This window comes from Hippopotamus amphibius, chromosome 4, assembly GCF_030028045.1.
Source record: "Hippopotamus amphibius kiboko isolate mHipAmp2 chromosome 4, mHipAmp2.hap2, whole genome shotgun sequence".
Classification (NCBI taxonomy): domain Eukaryota; kingdom Metazoa; phylum Chordata; class Mammalia; order Artiodactyla; family Hippopotamidae; genus Hippopotamus; species Hippopotamus amphibius.
In genome coordinates, this window is record NC_080189.1 from 155,637,253 (window position 1) to 155,653,644 (window position 16,392).

Below are 16,392 nucleotides of genomic sequence, written 5' to 3' on the forward strand. Positions count from 1 at the left end.
TACACCAAATTTAATTGGAGGGACATCCTAGGTGGCGCAATGGTTAAGAATCCACCTGCTAATGGAAGGGACATGGGTTCGATCCCTGGTCCAGGAAGATCCCACATGCCGCGGAGCAGCTAAGCCCATGCGCCACAACTGTTGAGCCTGAGCTCTAGAGCCCGTGAGCCACAACTATTGAGCCCATGTGCTGCAACTACTGAAGACCATGTGCCTAGAGCCCATGTTCCACAACAAGAGAAGCCACCACAATGAGGAGACCACGCGCCACAATGAAGAGTAGCTCCCCACTTGCTGCAACTAGAGAAAACCGTGTGCAGCAATGAAGACCCAATGCAGCAAATAAATTTATTTAAAAAATTTAATTGGAAAAGGTATGCAAACTCTTTTGGAATTTGTTTTCAATTTCTATACAGCTACGGAGGTCTGTTTATAAATCTGGGGCAGGGTAGCCCTGTGGATTTCTCTGGTTACTGTATGGAGGACACTATGCACCATGCAATGGACAAAGGCCTTGGCAGCCGACTCTGAAAGCTGGGGCTCTGGCCTCCCGCCAGCCTTTCCTTGAAGATAGTTCCCAAGAGCACTGGCCTTGGCAGAAGTTAGATGTTGCTGCTTTTTATTAGTGCTTCCCTCTCCTTTGCCAGATCTTTCTTTGGGGTGCTTCGCATGAACAGCAGCTTTCACTGTGACCTGAAGAGCACAGTCAGCCTGCCTCACCATCTCACCATCCATCACCAAACGCACAGCAACACCCACATTCCCAAACTTCCAAACACTCACTGTGGTGATCCTGCAGCCCAGGAGGCCCAGAAATTATGTCAGCTTTCCTGACAACTCTGGGTCTAGTGACCCCCAGCCCGGGGTGTAAGCAGGTCTTTAAGAGGTTGAGTTTGCCCCAGAGCAAACTCCTTTCAGCCTAAAAAAGAGCTTTTGAGAAGAAGGGGAGTACCACCTCAGAGCGGGGACATTCAGACCCCACATTTGTCTCAGGCGTGTCTTGACCATGACAAGGAGATTATGGCAGTTTAATCATTCCTGGTTTTTGAGCCAGAATCCCACGTGTTTGCGGAGGGATACAAAGGACAGAGCTTCCTAGGGCTCAGCCCCTGATGGGCCATGCTCAGATTTCCTCCCTAGCGGAGCACAGGGTGAGGAGGGGTGGAAGGAGAGGCCACCCTCAAATAAGGCAGCAAGCAGTGGAGTTCTCTAGGGCCTGGGGTTAGTTCACATGAGCTAATGTTGATGCAAAGGCACTGTTCCAAAGTTCATTTCCACCTTACTGAAATATGTTCAGGTGACAAATCACGTGGACATCATGAATCTTTGTAGTCTTAAATTTTAAAATACTCAATATATGTTGGTTTTCAGTGTTTGCCATTTTAGACTGCATCCTAGTTTAGATATCCAGAAGCACACAACAAAGTCTTAAGAAAAATGTCACGGGGGATAGGAATCTAAAATTAAAACAGTTTTATGTTTGACATAATTTTGTCTGTGAATTGGCGAGAGAACTGCCTTAATTCAGCTTTTGGGGGGGGGGGGCCGGTAACCTCAGGAAGTTAATTGAGGGTCCATGATTCCACCCTAACAGACTATGAGCGTCTGTGATTTGGGTTGAGCATGGACACCTCCAGCCAACCTCTCTGTACCCCTTCTAGCACTTTCTCTCTGAGAATGAGGTCAAGAGAAATAGTTCAGCTCATGGTTACCTCTGTTTCTACAGAGCTCAACTTTTAGAAGCACCTACTTAAAAAAAAAGTAACGATGAGATTAATCATAGAAGCTACTTACTATGCTCATATTACATGCCAGGCACTGTGTGATTCTCAATTCATGCTTTATCTTATTCAAGTCCTTATGACCACCTGTGAGGTAGGTACTGTTATTGTTCCTACTTTACAGATGAGGAAACTGAGGCTCAGAGAAATTATATAGTTTGCTCAAGGTGATCCAAAGGCCAGATTGTCCTACTGTACAGTTTTAATCACTACATAATTTTGCAAAAAGGCTGATTGTTAATGAAATGGGCAGAAAGCAGGTTCTTCCACCTTGGAAAAACCACCCACATCTGATGATCCCAGAAAAACACTCCCCAACCCTTGTGCTCATGTGTAGGGAAGGATCTGAATGAGAATTAGATAAAGGAAAACCACAAAATAGGATGTCTGAATTTCTTTCTTTTCTCTGAGTCTGGTTTTGCAACTTTAAAAGTCCTTATCACTCTCAAAGTTTAAAATTCCAGACATGTTACCTCGTGGTGTTTGGCTACAGCTTCTTCTACCAAGTGTAAGGATTTGGCAGAACTGGCTTCATGGGAGCAGATCTTGTGCAGCACACAGGGCCCTGTGCTCAGAAGGGTCCTGTGCTTTGTTGAATGCTCTGCTATAGCTTTCTTGAAATTGTTAATGATATTTGAATGAGAGGCTGTGCATTTTCAGTTTGTACTGGGCACTGCAAGTTTTGTAGCTGGTCCTGTAATTTAGGAGATGAGAATAACGTACTATGACACAGAGGAGCCATAGCTGTGAATTACCCCAGAGCCAAAGCTGACATGCCTGTGAAACCCCCTTGTCAACTCTCTCTGTGGAAAGTAAGTGACCACAGGAAGCAACCCAGAAGTGACGTCCCCTCCCCTGCCCTGCAGCGAGGGCTGGTGTTGGCAGCAGAGCAGGAGCCTAGCACTGACTCCATCAGAAGAACAGAGATGGACAGAGCCCTGATGCTATTTGAAAACCCCAGGAGAATGGGGGTAGGCGGCTCAAGGTTCCCCGCGTTTAGGTTTGCTTGATGCCCTGACTGGTGGCAAATGGTCTGATTTCAACGCCTCTGACGTGAGTGTGTCCTCCTGATCCCAGACGGGAGTTTCTTTGGTATTCGCTATTTTGAAGTCAAACTATCAAACCACCACACCATCGGAGAGGGCTCTGCTTAAACAGGTGAGGTGTAGGCCGGGGAGGGGCACAGTGTAAGCGTGGCAAGGGAAGCACGTGGCTCCTCACTGAAAGCTGCCTGAGGTCTGGAGGTTCGGCTTCCGGTTTAGCCATAAAGAAGCTGGATTGAAGCGCAGAGTTGGGAAGGAGAATCGGCGCCGTCTGCCTTGGATCCTGTCTTCACCCCGGTTTCCAGTTCACAGATGCGCCCCTCACTTGCTTCTCTGGCTTTCGCCCTTGTTTGATGACCGCCCCCCACCCCACTCCCAACAGCAGGCTCCTAGGAAGCTGCTTCTTTTTTAAAAAACAAATTTATTTATTTATTTACTTACTTATTTTTGGCTGCATTGGCTCTTTTTTTTCTTAAGAACGTGTATTGAGATACAACTGACATACAATAAACTGCATATACTTAAAGTGTACAATTTGATTTTTTTTTTCTTATTTGTAATGTGTATATGGCGATCCCAATCTCCCAATTCATCCCACTCTAACCCCCATCCTACCCCGGCTTTCCCTAGTTGGTGTCCATATGTTTGTTCTCTGCAACTGTGTCTCTATTTCTGTCTTGCTAATCGGTTGATCTGTACCATGTTCCTATATGCATTGGGTCTTCACTCTCTTCGTTGCTGTGAGCCGGCTTTCTCTAGTTGCGGTGAGCGGGGGCTACTCTTTGTTGTGATGTGCTGGCTTCTCAGTGCGGTGCTTCTCTTGTTGCGGAGCATGGGCTCTAGGCATGCAGGCTTCACTGGTTGTGGCACTCGGGCTCAGTAGCTGTGTGGCTCAGGAGCTCTAGAGCACAGGCTCAGCAGCTGTGGCACATGGGCCCAGTTGCTCCACAACATGCGGGATCCTCCCAGACTAGGGCTTGAACCATGTTCCCTGCATTGGCAGGTAGACTCCCATCCACTGCGCCAGCAGGGAAGTCCTGGGAAGCTTCTTTGTGGATGCTGTGTCTCGAGCAGCCACCTCTGCTGTGCTCGGCATTCTGCCCCAAGGTTAATGTCATTAAATATCAGGGAGGGAAATTAGAGATTTTGGTTCTTAGGCTCTGGCCACTGTAGATCAGCTGGGGTTGGGGGTGATTTGGGCGGGTGTGGGGAGGCCACATCTGTAACACACACCATCTGGCAGCACTTGAGATGTATAAAGAATTTGTACAATCATAAAACACTGGCAGCCCATTAAAAAAAAAATAACAACAAAAAACCCAGGTCCTTCTTTGCTGGATTTCTCTCTTCTTGTTCTGCTGCAAAAGATCTTTCAAGAAGAAAAGACATCGTCCAAGCTGCCCTGGACTATTTGGCTTCTGTGCTAACATCAGGGTTGATGAATTATCATTGCTGGGCATCTGGAGACATGGGCTCACTGCTTCCCCAGAAGATGGGGAGTCTTACCCCAGACTGCAACACTACTAAGGCAGACTTTTAGCATCCCCGACTGCCCTGTGCTGTCTCTATACCGTTGCCCCCAGGGCAGTTCTCTGGCTGCTCCGAGCTGGCAGTCAGCTCGTGGCCTTTCGTTGTCATGGAGAAGGTTTTAGAAATATATTGCTGGATCGCAGACATTGTTTCTGCCACCTGGAAACAAGCGGGCTTGTAGAAAAGCGACAATGGAGGGAGAGATAGGACTCTTGGAGGGCGGAGCTGGTGCCAGGGTAGCTGGCTACAGCGGAGGACCAGGAGCCTGCACTGCTGTGTGCTGTTTGGTATTCTGGGCAGGCAGCCGTGTGATCAACTTGCTCCCTGCAGGACTCCTGGGAGCGTGCAATCAGCAAGGAGGCCACAGCCTCTGCAGAAAAATTTGCAGATTTTAAGAAAATGAACTGCTGTGCAGCCCAATTTGTGGGGGGAGACCAAATGGACTCCCATTTAGACATGCTGATGTAAATTTATGCTTCCTGCAGGCAGAAAAGCTGCCCCTTGCCTTTGCACGCCAACAGGCTGCCCTTGGCCCATCTGTGCCAGCTCCTTAAGGGATCTCTCTCTGCATGAGACCTGGATGCCCCAGCCATCTGGGTCTCTACCCCTGACTCCCACCCCCAGTTCCTGCAGGGGCTTCAGATAGCCCATTTAGGGCACAAGTCACCTCGCTGTTTGCTGCTTTGTAGGTCAAAAAACAGTTGAATATCAACGATTTCATATTGTCCAGCTAAACTGAAAGCTTTGGGGCAATCTGGCATCTTTCATTGGGATTAGATGATAAGAACATTAAAGAAAGGCAGTAATAGATTTTCTCTTGCCCAATAAATATGATCTATTACCTTCTAAATCATTTTAAATTCTAGGGCTCTGTGTACATTTCAATTCTTCACCTTCCAAATACTGCTACCTATCATGTTCTCAAAGTTACCAAGCACACTGTCTTTGCCTTGAGCTTTCTTTACTTTTCCTGCTATTTGAGGTAGAAACTAGATCTGTTCTGGGCCCACGCAGAGAAAGAGTATCTCAAAGGTACCTTCTACCTTCGAATGGATTCCAAGGATTTCTTAACTGCCTTAATCACCAGCACAAGAAATTATGTATATTCTCATTACTTGTACTTTCTTTTTGCTAGAAGTTTGGCAACTTTTGGAAAGCCCGTTAGAGATGGCTTGCCTACCCTTGTCTTTGCAGATCTGACACGTCTAGGCTATCGACAATTTTGAATTGAGACCTATAGCAACTATCCGTGTCTAAGGCACCTGTTCTTTCCTTTCTGCTCCCTGGGTCTTGCTTCAGCTGCCTTAAGATAGCTGCAGTGGTGGGCCTCTTACTCCTCTGTTGAAGCACTGACATTTAGTCGTGGTCAGACTCACAAGGTATAGATCACACCTGAATTTTTCTGTTTCTGTCCCTGGCTCCTCCTAGTATTCCCCAGCCTCTCTCTCTCTCTCTCAGCTGCATTGGGCCTTCATTGCGGTGCACGGGCTTTTCAGTGAGGTGGATTCTCTTGTTGCAGAGCATGGGCTCTAGGTGCACAGGCTTCAGTAGTTGCAGCACGTGAGCTCAGTAATTGTGGCACTCGGGCCCTAGACCACACGGCCTTCAGTAGTTGTGGCTCACCGGCTCTAGAGCACAGGCTCAGTAGTTGTGGCGCATGGGCTTAGTTGCTCCATGGCATGTGGGATCTTCCTGGACCAGGAATTGAACTCATGTCACCTGCACTGGCAGGCACATTCTTAACCACTACGTCACCAGGGAAGTCCCAGCCTCTCTCTTTTTTGATTCCCTTCCTTTTTTCCTCCACTCTTACTGCATTAACTGCTTTCTTGGACATAATGGTGTTCTTACTTATTTTAATGACCCTTCATAAATCAGCCCTTTCCTTTGCCAAAGAAGCTCACTTCCCTCTCTCCTTGTCATTTGTTTCCACTTATTTTAGTGGCTGCAGGAAGTGGGTACCCCAGCAGAATTCTTGACCCACCTAGGCAACAGAGGCAGACTGTGAAACATAAGCCCAGAGCTTTTGGTTAAGCCTGGATCAAGCAATTAAACTTTTCCACTCCTAAAATCCTTTTGCTGTGAATCTCAAGAGGCAGGAAGGGTTGGTCTATCTAGTAAGTGACATATGTATCAGCTGAAGTTAAGCCCACTTAAACTCAATCCCCCAAGCCCAGTTCTGCCCACCACTAGCTGTGTGGCCTTGGTCAGGTGACTTAAACTTGGTGCCTCAGTTTTCACATTTGTAAAATGGGAATAGTAACGTACTTATCTCCTAAAGCTCTTGTGAGGATGAAGTGCTTAAAACATTCAGCTGCCCAGTTAGGTGCTTAGCGTGCATTAGCTATCACCACCTCTGCAATCACAACATGAGCAAATTGTTCCTTTGGCTATGCATTTTGCTTGCCCTGCGGGTCCTCTTCAAACAAGCAGATGTTCCTGGGAAGCAAGCTCTGCCTACTCGATGGTTTTGATGAGCACTCAGGAGAGCTCTAAGGTTCACTGGGGCCTCCCTCTAGGGCATCCAAGGGCAGAAGAAAGGTGGCAATGCTGGAGAGCTCCCAGAAGCTTGTCTTACTCCTGGTCCTCACTTCCCGATGCGCAGGCCAGTTCAGCATCTCTGTGCGTTGATGTACGTCCAGAGTGGAGAATGGACTTCTACAGATCCAGTCCTGCAGCTAACCTCCATGCAACTGTGTGCAGGGTCGGGGGGCAGGGAAGGAGATGGGGGCATTTTCTGAGCCTTGTCAGAGAACGTCATTTGTTGAGGATAAGGCGATGCTAACGCACAGCCCCCTCTCTCCTTCCTGGTCCAACATCGGTGCCCACAGTGAGCCCATCAGCACTCTCCTGAGTTGGGCTTGTCCCAGACCCTCTTCGTCGTCCCCATGGGGCCATCGCAGAGATGGCTGCACGTCTCAGAATTCTTGCCAGGTACCACAGCCTGCAGTACCAGAGCATCCCAGAACAGTGGTTCTCTCACACCCTCTTCTAGTTGATTCTGCTAAAGATGCTACCAGAGCATTTGGGTTTAACCAGGACAGCAACACACACTCTTTTCCCCCAAGAAAGAGATGCAAGTTTTAAAACATTCTGTCATTTTAGTCATGGTCTTAAAATGAAATTTCAAAAATTATCATCATATGTCAATTTTATTGCCAAACATTTGGTAAACATGGTAATCCCCCCCCAACCCCGGACTACAACACATTACTGGGGACCCATTATTCCAGAGCCCCTTCCTTTGAATGTTCGAGGGACTGCTACACAGCAAGGGACACATACAGTTGCAAAGGGCTGCCATCCACGCCTTTGTTTACCACCTTCCCAAGTTCAGAAAAACAGTATCCACAAATTGAGTGCTATTTGCCAGGGACTGTGCTGCTTTCCAAGCATTGACTTATTTAATAACTCTCTACCAAGTAGGATCTATTGTCCCCATTTTACAGATGACAGGAGGGGCCTGTGGAACAGCAGATAATATTTTGAATGAGTCGACAAAGCTTGTTCCTTTGCCAAACGCTTTTCCTTGAAGGTACAGTAGCCACATGGACCAGATGTTTAGAACTTTGTAGATATCCGTCATTCTGTCACACTGAGATGCTCCGAATGTCAACATTTTAGCATCCAAATTCCACTTCCCAGTCAGTCTCTCACACTAAGTAGGGGGCAGACGTGTGGGGGCAGCATGAAAATCCTTTGTCACCCACGTAGCTCAGTAATGGAATTGGGAAATATGGACATCACACTTGCAAGCCAGACACTGAAGCAGCCTTGAAGCTGGAGGTAGGTGGAATCATTGGGCCCTCACCAAGGGGCCGCTCCCTGTTCCCAGAGCTTAGCCTTCTCTGAAAGAATGAGATGGCTGCAAGTCCCCTCCCTCTGCAGGAATGCTGATGCTGGGACGGTAGGAGTGTGTGGGGGCAGGCACTCCCACACAGGAGTAGAGACGGATCGTCCTTCTGACAGTGCTGTGAATGGGACAAGTGTCTGACACAAAAACATGCCATCAGTGCTGTACTAGTGGAGAGGAAGAAAGGCATGAACACGTCAAGGTGGCAGCTAATTTAAAAATCACTGTTCACTAGGTTTTTGTGCTCATGTGGGACCTGATTGCATTTAATGAATCAGGAAGTAACAATACCACTAACACTGATTACCAGCGTTCCTCAGAAAGAAACTGCCCTCCACTTCTACATCCTCACACCGGCTACTAACCGCACCCTCTGTCCCAGCCCCGACCTATGTGAAGCCAAAGCAGCACCAGGGAGAGTATGAGGGGCTGGGAGTATGTGGGGGGTGCATAGGGCTGGGAGGAGGTGCATGTGGAGAGCACCAGAGCTCCGTGGAACAGAGCACATACGTGAGCAGATGAAGTGCTCTTGCTAGGGTCATGTAACCAAAGCACATGATCAAACGTAATGCTGCAGGTGCTGCATCAGGCACCCAAAGCCAGTGTGTCACATCCCAGGCCTAAACGACATTTCTAGAATGGAGACTTGTCTGCTGGCTCTCTGAAAGCCACTTTCCAGGCTGTGCTGAGAAATGCCAGATTTCCTTATGCTTCTCTGCCAAATGTTTTCCTGGGACACGCAGGGTAGAGATGCAGTCAAACGGTGGAAAAAGGCAGGTCTACATAGCAACCTGGGGTAATTTCATCACCTGGAAGCTTTAAGAAGTGGGATATTCTGGTTCACTAAACATTCTCCTCAATTTAGTACTCATCAGAAATCTCTTTCTGTTGGGACTTTAAAGCTGGAAATGTTTCCGAACTGTTGTGTTGCTTGTGTCAGCAAGAACAGTCGAATGATGGAGCTGGTACCCTGTTTTGGTGATCTGGGACTCTGCACGGCCTGAGGCTTGGTCCTCTAGGTCGACAATCATTATTTGTGCTGCCTCTGTTAAAGGCAACACAGATAATGCCCTTGAAGGTAATTAATCCTTCTCTCTCTTTTTACTGTAATTTAAAGTTAAGTACATGACCCTATGAATTTGACCTGATTAATCAAGGCTCCTCTGATGGAAAGAGAACAACAGAGTGGCTAGATGATGATTGGTTGGCGGATTCCATGTCCCCAGGAAACTGAACTTGAAATTGGTGCTTGAAGGACCATTGGGTCTGCCTGTGGTTGGATACCAGGATGGGAAGGTAGTTAAGCCCAATGGGGAAATAAAGGTGTCTGCTTATCTCATGACATCGCAGCATAAATGTTCTCCAGGGTCAACGATCAGAGAGACTCTGTCTCCCCAGCACCAAGAGCAATGCCTGGCACATAGCAGGTACTCAATACTAGTTTGACAAAAGAATGGACGCCCCCATTCACTCCATCCTATACAGATGTCTACTGGTTACCATTCTTTGTCCATCATCCATCCATCGTCTATCCCTCTCTCCATATAGTATTTATGTGCTTATCGTATATGAGGTGCTAAACCATGGGCTGTAGGAAATTCAGTGGTAAATAACAGAGCCCCTTATGTAGAGTCGATCATGTCTCTGTTTCAATGGACTTTTTAAAGGAGTGGGGATGATAAGTGGTAGGCTTTACAGAATGGCCTGCACACAAATGGCTTTCTCATGTGCCTTTACTCCCCTACAGACTCTTTGCTTTTGGAAAAATCCTGCTTACTGCTTCCACTGAAGACTCACAGTCTGTGTGCTTCTGAAAGGAAACTTCCATCTTCCTGTCCAGATGTGGTATAGGCATTGGTCATTGCCTGAGCAGGACACTCGGCTAGCTTCACTGATGAAACCATCTGAAATAGTTTTGTCCTGCTTGTTTCCTTGGTAACAAACCAAACTAAAGCTTTTTCCAACTCTTTCCATTCCTCCTCATCCCACTTTACGTTCCCTATGTTCTCAGCAAGGGGATGTTCCAAGAGGGCAAATATGAAGGTCCGGGGTTATGTCAAGGCTGCATTTGCCTGGATGATAAGTTCCAGCATAGTGCTCGGAGACAAATTCTTGTGAGGATGTTCACATCAGGAGAAGTAAGACTTTCTCCATCCATCATCCCCACCGCCTTCCACCCCTCCGATTTTCTCTCACTGCATTTCAGAATAAGAAACACTCCTTCTCTCTGGTGTCATTTCAAAGAGAAGACTATAAATAAAGAGCACAAAAAATGATCCTGGAAATTGCTCCTCCTCGAAGAGGAACATGACCTCACTTCTCCTAGAATACAGAGATGCTCTACGTACTAGAGGATGGTCTGAAACTTGGAAGAACCATTCTTTACTATTACCAGGTTTGGCTTCTGTTTTTGCTTGAATTCTACTTAGCTGTACATGTATTTAAAGAATCCCAAAGTTTTTTTCCTTTACACTGTGCTTTTCTGTAAGTGCAAACCTCTAATTTGGTGACATTCAGACCTGGGCCTTTGCATCACATGTGGCATTATGATCCGCAATGTGCTTTTCAAGAATGTTCCTTTCTGCACGAGGTCACGACGGTACATTACACTCTAGGCATACTGCAGTCACATGATCCTTCTTGTTTAATGACTGCACCTGCCGTTCCAAAGTCTTAGAACTGAGAGCACCACTTTGATTCTGATTCATCCTCACAGCGTTTGTGTGAGGAGGGCAGAAATCATAATCCCCATCCTACAGGTGGGGAAACCAAGGCACACAGAGATGACCTACCCAAAGTCAGCCAGGACGTCAGAAAACAAACTGACTAAAGGGCCAAGTAAGATCACCTATGTACCTTTCAGTGCCTTATCCAAAAACAACAACAACAACAACAAGATTGTGTCCTCAAATGAATGCATATACTTTGGAAGGAAGTAGTTTTAGGTGGAACTTTCTATTAAGGTCTCAAAGGCCCCTCTATCAAATCAGGAACCACAAGGTAAGAACCGGTATCACATGACCATGTTTAGTCGAATGCCCCTGACTCACAGATACTGCTGATTGTTATAGCTCGCTGACAACCTGGTTACCGGCATGAAAACTTGAGGGAAAATTCTCTCATTCAAGACATGTCTTGGCACAGCTCCTTTTCTGGCTTTACGGCATCTGAAGCGTAACACCTAAGCACTGCTTCCTTCTACACAGTACTCCTGTACCTGTTGGCATTTGATTGGGGGAGGAGGTGCTAACAGAATGTGTGTGCACGTGTGTGTGTGTGTGTAACACCAGACACTTTAGGGACAATTCTGCCCAACAGAATATACATGAAATGTGTCTAATATAGTAGTTCTCTACCCTGATTCTTTTTTTTTTTTTTTTTTTGGTAACTGTTATTTCTTGATTCTGACTTAATGTAAAAAGAAATGTTTTAACTTGGTGTACACCCCAAAAAATAATTAAAAAAAAAAAAAAAAGAAATGTTTTACTTCCTACCTCCCTTGATGAAGGTAGAGTCCTTGGGTGGACATGGCTGGGGGCTAATTTCAGCTTCATGGAAGGGAAGCACTCTAAGGGTTAACGTTGCCTGAAGACAACTGAACGGGCTTTGTGGACCAGAAAGTGGTCTGGTCTTGCATGAGTTTTCCCTCAGAGGCTCAATGACCATCTGTCTGTGACGCACGGCCCCTTCCTACACCAGGGATCTGTATTCCCAGAAACAAACTAGGCCAAGAGCAGTCCTCCTGCCTCCCAACTCCAGGTCAAGAAAGGCACAGAGAAGACCAACAAAGAATCCCGAGGCGGTGCTTCGGATCCGGGAGATTGCGAGGTACCAGGAGGAGAATACTGGTGGCCCCATCTGGCTGATGGGAAAGGGGAGGCACAGAGAGACCGACTAAATACTTTCCGCTGCAGGGGAGAGGGACGCAGGCATGTCAGAGGGAGATTCTCTCTTTCCTCACATGGGGAAGGAGAGGAGAGGAAGATACACTGTTTACCATAGTAAGCATGACCCTCACAGCAAAGAGGCAATTCCAGCTCTTCTGCCACCACAGTAAAGTAACCGCCCTCAGAGCAGTTGTGATGGTCGCTTCACAGAGGGAACCCGACACCCCAGCTCTCTGGGGCCTACTTGGGACTGCATCCAGGGCTGGAGATTGAGGCAGAATTGGCCTGGGCAGGCACATAAGGTAGTTCTGCTTCTTAAGGCATGGCTGCTGTCTGCGAGGAGTGGGCCCCACGCTGGGAGGTGGCCTTCAGACACCGCCTCCCCCGAACATACCCTGTTAGAAAGCTCAATCGGGTGGAACACTGCTGCCTGAGGAATCCGCCTCCCCCGGGGGCTGGGGGCTTCCACTAAAGCTAAACAGCATCACCAAACCAACCGAGAGAATAAGGAGGGGGAGGAAAAAAACAACCCAAATTGATTATTTGCAGATGATTGTCTAACTAGAAAATCTAGGGGAATCAACGGAAAACCTATCGGAAGTAAGACCAGAATTTGCGCAAGAGGCAGATTAAAAACCTAGCATACAAAAATCGATAGCTTTGGGGTCACTTGAGTGTGGCCTAATACCTTGGAAGAACTGTGCTTTCTGCGAGGCCTCTGAGCTTTGTGCAACTTGCCATATGGAGGGGAGCCAAGGAGATGCCTCCTTCACTGCTGTTTCCGCAGTCGCCTCAGACACCAGTATGTGAAAGGGGCCTGGGGCGACTGCCGCAGGAGGGGGTAAGTGCCTCTGCACTGTCTCCTTGGGGGCGCTTCCCCAGTCTCCACCCAGCCCCCTTCTCCCAGCTCTTTTCTTTTCCAACTCAACAGACACACTGGGAACTTTGGCAAGGGCCAGTGCAGGAGCCACCAAGGTTGGATGTGGTCAAAGACTGTGTGGTGTCATTTCCAAACGAAGGCTGTCTTTAAAAATAAAGGCGGCGGACTGACAGGTCTCACACGTCGGTCCTCGCATTGCCTCATTGGTCAGAAGCCTGGCGACGCTACGGTGCTGGGCCCCGACTGGGGACTCCCTCGGTCTAGTCAAAATGGCCAAAAGAGGCCCCGCGGGGCTGAGCGTGGCGGTCTGGCCAACGCCCGGCGGCGGTCATTTACGGTCCAGGCTGGCGTGCAGCTGAGCCTCACGTACCATGCGATCGAAGGAGCGCGTATTGGTTTCCTGGCGCACCTTCTCCCGCACGTGGAAGGAGGCCCGTGCTGTGGAGCGGGCGCTCTCCAGCGCGCTGCGCCGCTCCCGAGACAACTGCTCGCTGCGCTCCAGCTTGCGACCGATAGCTTGGAGCAGCTCCCGCCGGCGGCAGTCTTCGTCCCTCTCCACCTTCTCCTTGTTGGCGCGCTGGGCCCTCTCCTTCTCCATCCGGCTCTGGCCCACGCGCCGCGCCTTCTGCTGCACCGCCTCCTCGGCCGCCTGCGCCGCGTGCTGCAGCCGCCGCTCGCCTGCCCGGGCCAGCGCCTCCAGGTGCGCCTGATGCTCGCGCTCTTTGCGCTCGGCCGCCTCCTTGGCCCGCCGGCCGTGCAGCTCCTCCCGCCGGGCCCGCTCGCGCAGCTCCCGCGTGCGCTGCTCCACCAACTGCTCGTAGTTCTCCTGCGCGCGACCCAAGCTGGCCTCCAGGGAGCTCCTCAGGCCCTCGCGCTCCTGGCGCTCCTGCCGGGCCCGGCCTTGCAGCAACGCCTCGTGGCGCGCCCGCTCAGCCCGGCTTAGCTCCCGCTTCTCCTGCTGCAACTGGCCCTCCTGCCGCTGCTTGGCACTGGCCGCGCGCTGAGCGCGCTCCCTGCGCACCTGCTCGGCCCGCTCGCGCACCTCCTGCAGGCCCTCCTCCCGCTGCTTCAGGTTCTGTTCCTGCTGCAGCTTGCGCAGTCGATCCTCCCGGGCCGCGCGCTCCACCCGCTCCCGCCGCAGCAGTCCCTGGCGCGCGGCCAGCTCCCGCCGCCGCTCCTCGCTGCGCTCGCACTGGCGCTGCCGCCGCCGCGCCTCTTCGCGCTCCTCTCGGCCCCGGCGGCCGCGCCGCTCCTCCACCTGCGCGGCCCAGGCTCGGCGGCCCTGCTCCAGGGCGCGCTGCTTCTCGCGCTCCTCGCGCTCCCGCCGCTGCTCGGCGCTGACGCGCTGCTGCTCCCACTGGCCGTGGGCCGCGGCGCGCTGCTGCAGCAACAGGCGCTCCTCCTGGTGCCGTGCCAGCATCAGCGCCGCGATCTTCCGGTCGCGCTCGGGCACCCCGCGCAGACCCCGCTCGGCGCGCACTTGGCGCACGATGCGCTCCACGTGCTGAGCCGTCTGCGGCGAGTGGCTCAGGTCGCCGAGGCTGAAGCTGCGGCCGGTGAGTGGAACCAGGGCCAGGGCGGATGGGCGGCCCAGAGGGTTGGGAGCCGAGGACGCCGACCCCGCCGGGCAGCTGTTCCTGGCCGAGGCCCGCGGCGGCCAGTGCAGCTCCCGAAGGCTCTCTCCGCTGTAGGACGACGACGACGCTCCTGACTCGGAGCTGAGGGCGCCCTCCCGCCGGCGGGACAGGGAGTCTAGTGAGTGGCTTTTCCTACCTGCCCGCGACCCCGCGGGCAGAGGTTGGGGTCGGGCCGGGGACGGGCTGGAGGAGGCCTTGCGCGCGGCGCGCGGTGCGGGCGAGGCCGGGAGGCTGGCGCTGCTGCAGCTGCTGCTGCTGCCGGCGCTGGGGGCCGAGGCCGCGGTGGCCGCGGGGCCCAACGGCGTGAAGAGGCGCCGCTTCTCCTCGCGCACGATGCGCTCGCGCTCGGCCCGGCACTGCTGCAGCTTGGCGCGCCGCTCCGCCTCGTAAGCCTCGTACAGGCCGGTGGCCACTCGCATAGAGCGGCCGGGGGCCTCGCGCACCAGGTCCGCCAGGGCCCGTGGTAGCAGCTCCACAGGTTTCACGGCGCAGCGGGCGCAGGCCTCTAGTGAGCGGGGGCTGGTCAGCACGTATCTGCTGCCCTCGGCCTCCGGACAGTCGAAGTTGAAGAGGTCGAGGTGCAGCAGCGGGGACTGCTCCCGCCGCCCGCCTTCTGCTGCGCACGGGACCTCGGCCTTGCGGGGCACCTCCGCCGAGGCCGAGGCCGAAGACGCCGCGGGCTGCTGGGCGCCCTGGGAGTCAGGGGGCACGGACGCAGCGGCTTCGTCCCCTCCTGAGCCTCCGGGCTCGACTCCTGCCTTCTCCTCTTCGGGCGCGGGATCCACCATGGCTAAGCCCTGTCCCTTTGTGAAGTGCCTGCGAGGGACGAGAGACAGCGAAGAATACATTTGAAAGCAATTTCCCCCTCCCCATACATATTCACACCCCCCCCCCCAACTTAATCCTCTTTGGGATTAGGCTCAGGGGCCCGGTGGAATGTAAATCATAATACCGATGCCCTGAAAACAAACCCAAGCAGGAGGGAGGGTGCACAGAGAGCATCCTCAATCTCCCTCAGCGCCGGAGTGCGGAGTGCGGGGCGGAGGCCTGTGGCCAAGCTCTGCTGGGCGTCTGGCCCGCTAGATGCATCTCCTCCCTGTTGCAAGTTAAAATGAAAAGATCGAGGTGCAGGCAGTAGCCGACCAGGCGCTGGAGGATTCCCGGGAGGATTAGCGTTATTTGTTTGTAGTTTAGGCGGGCGACCGGGGATGCAGATTTGCAGGAACAAAAAAGGAAGAGGTCTGTTCATCTCCAATGTGCACTGCTGTGAAGACCCTATTTGCCTAGGGAAGAAGTTTATGGTTGATTTCCCTTTGCGAAAGGAGACCCAGGCGCGGGGCCCAGGGGTGATGGAAAGGCGGAGAGAAATGCCTTAGTCCGAAAAGACCTCCCCGGGAGGGGTGATTGATTCTTGCTCCTGCCTCTTGGGCAGGGCTTGCTAGGAGCTGTGCCCGCCTTTCGCCGTCCCCCCCACCCCCCCACCCCGGGTGTTTGCCGGGGATGGTGAAGGAGCCTGGGTCCTCCCAGATGCACCCGATCCTCTCTAAGTCCGTGCTAAAAGCGCCATCCACCAAAGTCTAGGCTCGGACACCTGCCCCCAGATGTCCTCCGAGTCCCCTCACCGTATCCAGCTGGGCTACTGGAGCTCAGCGAGCCCTACCGCTCCCGGGTCCCCGGGCCGGTTCGCTTACCGCACGTCCCGGGCTCGGCCCCGCGCCGAGGGCTTTTGTTCGCAGCTCGCTGCTTTCCCTTGCGCCTCTTCAGTCCCTGCGCCCGCGGGG

General features: G+C 51.8%; 1 protein-coding gene across 1 annotated transcript; it reads right to left on the reverse strand.

Moving 5' to 3' along the window:
- Positions 1 to 13,302: 13,302 nt before the first annotated feature.
- On the reverse strand, positions 13,303 to 15,399 carry CCDC177 (coiled-coil domain containing 177). The gene has a single exon (XM_057730467.1). The coding sequence runs from the start codon at positions 15,397 to 15,399 to the stop codon at positions 13,303 to 13,305; it is 2,097 nt and encodes a 698-aa protein (XP_057586450.1).
- Positions 15,400 to 16,392: the final 993 nt, after the last annotated feature.

Coding starts and splice junctions, on each gene's coding strand:
- CCDC177 (XM_057730467.1), bottom strand. CDS start 15,399: ATGGTGGATCCCGCGCCCGAAGAGGAGAAGGCAGGAGTCGAGCCCGGA.